The 8,097-nt window shown below is 32.7% G+C and overlaps 1 protein-coding gene across 2 annotated transcripts; it reads right to left on the bottom strand.

Moving 5' to 3' along the window:
• Positions 1 to 345: 345 nt before the first annotated feature.
• On the bottom strand, positions 346 to 6,359 carry LOC114173840 (ERAD-associated E3 ubiquitin-protein ligase HRD1B). Of its 2 annotated transcripts, none has more exons than XM_028058488.2 (8): positions 6,220 to 6,359; positions 5,404 to 5,943; positions 4,926 to 5,102; positions 4,470 to 4,619; positions 4,181 to 4,389; positions 3,569 to 3,713; positions 1,172 to 1,442; positions 346 to 816 (listed from the first exon to the last, which is right to left on the bottom strand). In XM_028058488.2, the coding sequence occupies exons 2-8, from the start codon at positions 5,931 to 5,933 to the stop codon at positions 661 to 663; spliced, it is 1,638 nt and encodes a 545-aa protein (XP_027914289.2). In that variant the 5' UTR covers positions 5,934 to 5,943; positions 6,220 to 6,359; the 3' UTR covers positions 346 to 660. The 2 variants fall into 2 exon arrangements, with proteins under 2 accessions (XP_027914289.2, XP_027914290.2); XM_028058489.2 differs by having other exon boundaries at positions 5,404 to 5,977; positions 6,220 to 6,312.
• Between the last annotated feature and the right edge of the window lie 1,738 nt (positions 6,360 to 8,097).

Genomic DNA, 8,097 nt, shown 5'->3' on the forward strand with positions numbered 1-8,097 from the left:
ACAGACTAAACATGTAATGAACAACCAAAAACAAATTATCTAACCTGTTTTTACTCGTAATCCTGAAGCCCTATCACTTATTTTAACTAGTGTGAAAAGGATCGGAAGTTTGAATCGACTCCATTAACAAAATCTGACAACTAACTTTTATCGATAAAAAAATATGTCTAGAGTAACAAATATTGTGCCATTAAGGATGTACTTTTCTAACTAATCATACCCTTACCCACATACTAGTAATACACATTTGATATCCGAGTTTCAATCATTGCCTGAAATTGTAATGCTCTAGAAACATTTATTTTGATTTCTAAAACAAGTCTCTCTACTGGAATAAATCCCTACTTTAATAGGAAAACAATATACCTCACATTGATGAGACACCCCCACTTTAAAGGGGAAACAATATGCCTCAATAAATCCAAACTTTCTGATCAAAAGATGTTTGTTTAAGGCTAATATAAGCGTACAATCCACAAAACAAGAAAAAAAAAAAGCCAAAATAAATCATTTTTAAGGGCACTAAGCATTTACAAGATTAGTATATCACCAATAGCAGATTTCACATTAGAGCAATGCTGTGATTTCTATGTTCTCTTCTTCCTATATCTACATTTGACAGTCTCTCCTCCTGGCATCAACCAGAAATAAACAGCCAACTTACGCTTTTCCATCTTGAATCTCCTCAGTATAAGCATGACCAGATTCAGATGAGGAAATGACACTCTTGCCTCTGCTATCTGATGAAGATGTGCCCTCATCTACACTACTATCAGACCTTGTCTTCTGCAGAATCTCGAGCTGATTTTGCAGAATCTGTGGGGTGACGGGGGGATTTGTGTTAATTTAAATAATGAAAACATAATCTTTCATGAAACAATTTAATTACACGGTGATCGGAACCATGCACTGACCACATTGATGCAGTCAAACTATCTATATGCATTCATTCGTTACTCTCGGTGCTTACAAGAGCCTAATTTTTGTGAAAGTTATTTAAAACAATAGTATCAGTAAATCTTGGTGGAGCAGAATCTAGTATGCATGCGGGACAAAGGACTATTCATTTGGTGCTCATCATAACTGTCAAAGGTGACCTTTCATATTTAGGTAAACCCAAGATGACATACCACTTACTGTGCTGGTAAAGAGAAAAGAGAACACATCATACCTGAATCTGGAATTGAAGGAGTTTTCTATGAGCTTCCAGATGAGAGCTTGGGATATTTGGATCATTTTCAAACCCTTTTCCATAATTCACAAGGGCTGCATATGGTTGGGAAGGTAGAAATTGGAAGTGTTGCATTGGAGGATAAGATTCATTTGTTGGTCCACCAGCGGTAAGAAACCGACTTTGTGTTTGTTCGCGGGAAGTCTGCCCTCCACTACTGTCTGTATTAGTAGATTCAGTCACCGGAGGATGGAGAGTGTACCCAGGAGAACTGTCAGTTTAAGAAGAGGCTTTATCAAATTAAACATTTTTAGACTAGTTCAATATTATCAATTTTTAATGAGATCACAAAATTGGTACTTTGTCTTGTTAATCAGTCATCTTATAGCAAACGAATGAGGAACAATAATCAGTGAAAAATGTGATACGACAAACTTCACAAAGGACAATATGATTATTAACAAATCAGATCTGGAAATACAATTTCTATACCAGTGAAGCACTATATTCAAACTCATTTAGACAATAATTGTACAGATCACACTTCTATATCAAAGCATAAAATCAATTTTAAGAGTTTATATTTTCCAAAATCAGACCAATATTCAATTGGATTCACGCACAAACCAAGCTATTAAAAGCATGATTGACTATCATTCTTGAAATATTTTTGTTTTCAAGACTGTGGGTGACTGTTTTTTATCCAATTATTTGGTAAACATGTTCTCCATAGTCTGTTTTTTAGAGCATAAAATTGAAAACTCGTCTTAGTTATTTTTGTTTTCTTGTTTTCTTCAACTGATTTTCACGAATTCTCTACTCTCACTTCAAACTAGTCACTTTGGAAATAACATGGCAATTTTGAAAGAAATCAGAATTCATATTCCACACTCAAACCGTAGCTTTGTCAAAGCAGAACAAAGTGGTCCATGTCCCAGTCTCTCATTCAACGAATAGCAAAATAGCAACCATTTTTCCCCTACTATAGGGGTCAATTAAATGACAAAAAGCGGCACCGTTATCATGCCATGTCAAACTAACAATTCAGAGCAGTCATTTTGGCCAATTCAAGGAATGGCTTAACCAAAATATTTCAGGCTTTAAAACCCCGCATTCCTTCTAAGTGGAATTAATTCACCTTACAACTTAATATACAATTTTTAGTCCCTAAAAGTGATAATTGGTTTTCATGAGATGTTTTGAAGTGTGGCAAAATCAAACCAACTAAAAAAATGGAATTGGCTTTCATTAGTATGGAGGAGAATGCAAAACATTGGTTAAATTCTTATGTTAAAAAACTAAAGAATTGAATTGGGAAAGGTTTCGAAAATAAAGTTTAGAGAAGTATAAAAAAATTAATGGAACATAAGAAGTACATCCACTTGGATGAAAAAAAAAAGATTGGTTACTAAATTTTAAAAAACTGTACGAAAAGTAACACGCAACTCCCCAAATATTTTTTTCATTGATGTCCACTTATTTGCCCTATCTTGTTTGGCCTGTTTTTTTTCTTCAAGCCAATCATGTAGTGTAAGCAATAAGGGTTGGTTTTTGTAACTTATAATTAAATTAAATTTATTGTACATATGAGGTAAATCCCATTGCATAAAAAAATATTGATTAGTAAATTTTTAAAAAATTTAAAAGAAGTAATACAAAGTTCCCCACTTAAAAGAAGTAATAAAATTAAATTTTACGATTTGTTAATAATAGGACAATATGTTAGAAGTGGGCTTTAAGCCTAACTCAACCCCACAAAACCGACTTGTAAGGTGAGGTTTGCACCTCACTTATATACTATGAAATTGCCTTATGTAGGACTTCCAACACACCCTCTCACGCCGAGATATATACATCTCGTGCGTGGGACTAGAAATTAATGGGTGATCCGTTAGCGGCCTGTTATCAGGTGGAATAGAATGTCCAAGAAAGTTCGCTAGGATAGGCTTTAATTTGACTCTGATACCAATGTTAGAAATGTATAAGCCATGAGAGAAAGAAGAAAGGATGCATACAAAAAAGCGCACAAGAAAAGTTCGGGTAAAAACCAACTCAAGAGAGTTTGCTTCGCGGATTTATTAGAACTCTTTTGTTCAATATATAGAGTACCATCACTATATCAAACAAGTTTTGAAGATTATATTCAATGCATCAGAGGCGGAAGCCTCGTAGCAACCAATAGGATAGTTTTTGAGTATTGTGTAACACTCAATATAGGTTGAAATTAAGATTTGGGAGTCCCACATCTTATTTGATGAACCCCACCCATAACTTGGTAGTTCCGAAAATTTTAGAGTTTTAGAGTGTTGCTAGAACCCCTCATAACATTAATAACGAAAAAAAAAATACACAGCACAAATGACTTATTGCCTAATTGTCCAAGCAGAAATGACATACCATACAAAAGAATTTGCAGAAGGGTACACATAAGACTTCTCATATATGGAAGCAGCAGCAGCAGCAGCTTGGAGTCTGGCTTGATGTCGACTCAAATTATCCGTAGCCTCATTTTGAGCAGCGCTTTCTCCGCCTGCCCCAGTTCCTGTTCAAGGTGAAAATAAACAATATTAAATAATACACAAACACACATGCAGAGTCACAATGTTTACAATTACATGTGTTGCTATGCTTATTTAACTTTACAGATATTACACTCAAAATATTTTAAGAGAAAATATATATACATACATATATATATATATAAATAAATAATAGGATCTTTATGAGCTTCATACGAAACATTAAAAGATTAATGAGGAAGTCTTCACAGGTGAATAAAAAATAAATTACACATTACAAAAGTAAACGGTAAAATTAAAATGATTGTAAAAACTACGTTGGAGGGTGCAGATAGAAAAAGTGTCAATTAGTCAGAATCATGCTTCCAACTCTAGTTGTCCATTTTGGGTTCCAAACACACTGTACCTCTGGAAATAAGATCAGTTCACTTCTGACATCAAGTACATAACTAAAATGTTTAACAATAGTGAGTGATTATCATATAATTACCTTGCCGTTGACCATCGGCCTGTGATCCTTGCGGCCCTACAGCTCCAGTTGTTCCATTTTCTGGTGGTACAACCAAGGCTCTGCAGGTGGGGCACGTATGCTGCCGCTCCAGCCATGATCGGAGACAATGAACATGAAAGAGATGTCCGCATATAAGTTTCTTGGCTGTAGTCATCTCTTCACGGCAGATAATGCAGGTTGCATCACTTCTGCATATCCATTTAAGTTATTATATTCAATATGCATGAATATTAAATTAATAAGAGAAATGTCACAAGTTATAACTCACGCATTAAGCTCTTCAGGTGTTGCATCTGGAAATCGATCATTCATATTTGAAGTGATTTTACGATAACGTATGTAATCTGCAACACGGACTTTGAAGTTCCTAAACGTCTCATACAGCTCCCGTATAAGGTGCAAGGGAATACCATAGTTTCTAATAGATCAACTATAAGTTAGTACAGGAGAAAATATAACCAGTGGATGTTAATTGGATAATCTAACCAAAATAGCATGACCAGGAAAAGCAAATAAATCAAATGTATACATGTTAATGAAATATAGAAACTATTAGTATCATTGTCAATTATGATTGAATCTGTTTCTAAGTGCAGTCCAACGGCTAAATGCACGTGTAAATGAGAGTCATACAAATACACATACTGTGACTAATGACTTGTGTAGTGCATGCATACGAAGACTGCTATAAATAAATGTATAAAAGAGTTGATTTATCACTTACACAAAGATTACAAGAAAGAAGCACATATACATAGACAAGTGAAGCAAGTCCCTAATGAGTTCCAGGTAAAAAGTGAAGACTGGTTTCTTTTCCCATTGTCCCTCCATAAGCATGTCACTAACATAGAAAATATATTTTACAAAAATTGACACGGTGGTGGTTGCCAGTATCATGTACCTGAGATAGAAACAAATATTCTGTCAGATAAACACCTAAATTTTCATCATTTAAACGAATTATATATGTGGCCTCTCACCAATCATTAGTTATCTTTGTCAAACAAGAAATTTGATTATTGAGAATTAAACCAAAATGTGAAATTCATATATCAACACGGACTAAATGGATTTACGCATGATTGAATCAAATCGAAGTCAAACAGAAAAGTTAAATAAACAGCATTCTGAAATTCATGACATATCTTATCGAAAAACTAAAAGTTCAGCTGCAGTACTCGAAAAGGAAGAAGAAAGCTTACTCGAAACAAAAGAATAGTGAAACCGAGGCCTGCCAAGTTTCTATCAAATGCTTCAATGAACTGTATAAGAAAAGGCTATCTAAGAGAAGAAGGAACCCCATAAAAGATACAATTCGGACATGTGACAACATGGGCACTGAAGGAGTGGTCTCGATGTACTCGACTCTCTTCTGAGCCAACCAATGCAAAGCCTTGATCAACAACAATGCCGTAACCATCGCAAGAAATGTTACAGAGAAGTCTTGCCTAAAAATGGTGATTGCAAAGAGGATTTCCATGACTTCCCTCCACGATTGCTCGTTTAACCTCTCAACCTCCGCCTCACGGAGGGAACCCAAGAAAATCTTCTTGGTTAATTGCCACAGAATACACATAAAGACCAGACCCATGTTGAGAAGAAGCACCAAACTGATCTTGGAAGTTGAGAGATACACCATTGCCGGATAAAACTGACCCCTACTGTTAAATGCATGATATATAATAGCCAGAGTTGCAATGAAACTGAGACCAGCGTATGTTTTCAGCTTCATGATTTCTTCTCTGCATAAAGCCAATGTAATGATTGAATCAACATCTGAAAACCCAAGTTATCAATTGCCCGTGTAATTAATTTAATCTGCCCTAGATATAATGCATTTGGGATGAAACAGAAGAATCAAACAAGAAAGCTATAACGATTAAGAAAGGGCATGTTGAAAATGAAACCCCAATCCAAGATAAGCCCTAACTTGGAATCAGATCCAAGAAACTATACAAAATTGGATGAAAAAGTAAAAGAAAACACGAAATGGAATCGCAGAAGAAGAAAGAAGGTACCGGTTGGAATGGAAGGGTCTGAATTGGAAGGGGAAAAACAATCCTCGGTTCCTTCTTCTAAGTTCTTCCTTTTCGCTCTTGGACAGAACTTCTAATATTTTGTTTTAATATCAAATATTAAATAAAAATTCACGAGCAATGTAGACACAAAATGATGTAACGCTATCCAATCATATTTTGCCATCTGTACTTCTTGAAGATTTTAATTTTTTAATTACATCTAGTGCTTTTTATCCTTTGTTAAAGATTAGATTTATTTTAGAGCTTGCATTAAACAACTTTATTCATTTATTTCAAAACCATCATTTTTTCTCTTTATAAAAAATATAATTTCAATGTTAACGTCCATCATATTTTTCAAATCTTAGAATCAATAATTTTGACCTTTAAAATAAAATAGTAACAATAAATAGCATAAATTTTAAAAACTAATATTTTAAAAGACATTGTACCTAACATATTATATATTGTCGGGATTAAATATAAAAAATAATGATTCTTATTTAAAAAAATATATATCAATTTACTGTGAACAAAACCAAAATATATTTATTTTACGTAAACTCAAGACATATTTAAATCTGCAATACACTTGTTTTTTTTTTCGAACATAAGGCAAAATTGGTAAATAGACTAGTTTGTTACCAGGTATTTTTTTAATGACTTATTTTAGCATTATACATATTTTTGTAAGAAAAAAACTTAATTTTATTATAAATAAAAAATAGAATAGTTATTTTTAAATAACTTTTGAACAAATTTACAAACTAGAAAACCTACTCAATTATAATAATAACAATATAAGAAGTAAAATATAGTAACCTTTACCGAAAACAATAAAAATATATTTATTTTTCATAAACTCGAAACATATTTAAATTCATTGGATAACAAAAAAATATTAGTAAATTTTAAAATATTGACAGTGTCTCGCTTATTTACTTATTTTTGACCTATTTTTTTTCTTCAAGTCAGCACCTAGTGCAAAAAATAATGGGTGACATATATTAAAACTCATGGTACATAAGAGGTACATCTCATTGGAGGAAAAAAATATTGATTAGAAAATTTTAAAAAATTATACAAAAAGTAATACGCAACTCCCCACTTATTTACTTATTGTGCCCCATTTATTGGCTATTTTTTTTTTCAAGCCAGCCACCTAGTGCAAGCAACAATGATTGATTTGTCTAAGTTATAATAAAATTCATTGTACATAAGATGTACATCATATTGGATGAAAAAATATTGATAACTAAATTTTAAAAAATTGTACGAAAAGTAATATGCCACATTTTTTTTTCACTAGGGCCCACTTATTTGGCTATCTTGATTAACCTATTTTTTTCTTCAAGTCAGCCACTAGGGATGACAACCGGGCAGGGCGGGGACGGGTTTCACTATCCCATACCCATCCCCGTAAAAAGAATTCATAATCATCCCTATACCCAAACTCAACGGGTATCAAAGTTTTATCTCATTCTCATCCCCATCGGGTAACGGGTATAATCCCGTACCCATACCCGTACCCGTTTCTTTACTACTTCAACATAAATTTTAATTAATTTTTATAAAATAATAAAAAATTACGATAAAGGAATCATAATATTATCAAATATTCAATTTCGATATCAAATACTTTGAAATAAATTATAATTATTTACATTTTAAATTAGAATACCAATTTGCAAACATTAATGAGACCTAGTTGATAAAATTTTAAAATATTTTTAAAAAATATAAAATTGAAATAAATATTCAAATTAAAATATATTTTAAATTTTTGTTTACTTCAATTTTTTAAATTCTAATGAATCTCTTTTTTATACACTAATTAAAGTGTTAGTACATCATTTGATCAAAATGACGCAAAGAACA

Source organism: Vigna unguiculata, chromosome 2 (genome assembly GCF_037176805.1).
Source record: "Vigna unguiculata cultivar grain cowpea cultivar isolate G323 ecotype 2 chromosome 2, ASM3717680v1, whole genome shotgun sequence".
NCBI classification, from domain to species: Eukaryota; Viridiplantae; Streptophyta; class Magnoliopsida; order Fabales; family Fabaceae; genus Vigna; species Vigna unguiculata.

Excerpts from the sequence above, each read along its gene's own strand:
- LOC114173840 (XM_028058488.2), bottom strand. The coding sequence starts at position 5,933 with ATGAAGCTGAAAACATACGCTGGTCTCAGTTTCATTGCAACTCTGGCT. Across the intron at positions 5,103-5,403 it reads TCACTATTCTTTTGTTTCGA|GTACATGATACTGGCAACCA; the intron begins GTAAGCTTTCTT and ends TTTCTATCTCAG. Across the intron at positions 1,443-3,568 it reads TCTGCAAATTCTTTTGTATG|TTCTCCTGGGTACACTCTCC; the intron begins GTATGTCATTTC and ends TTAAACTGACAG.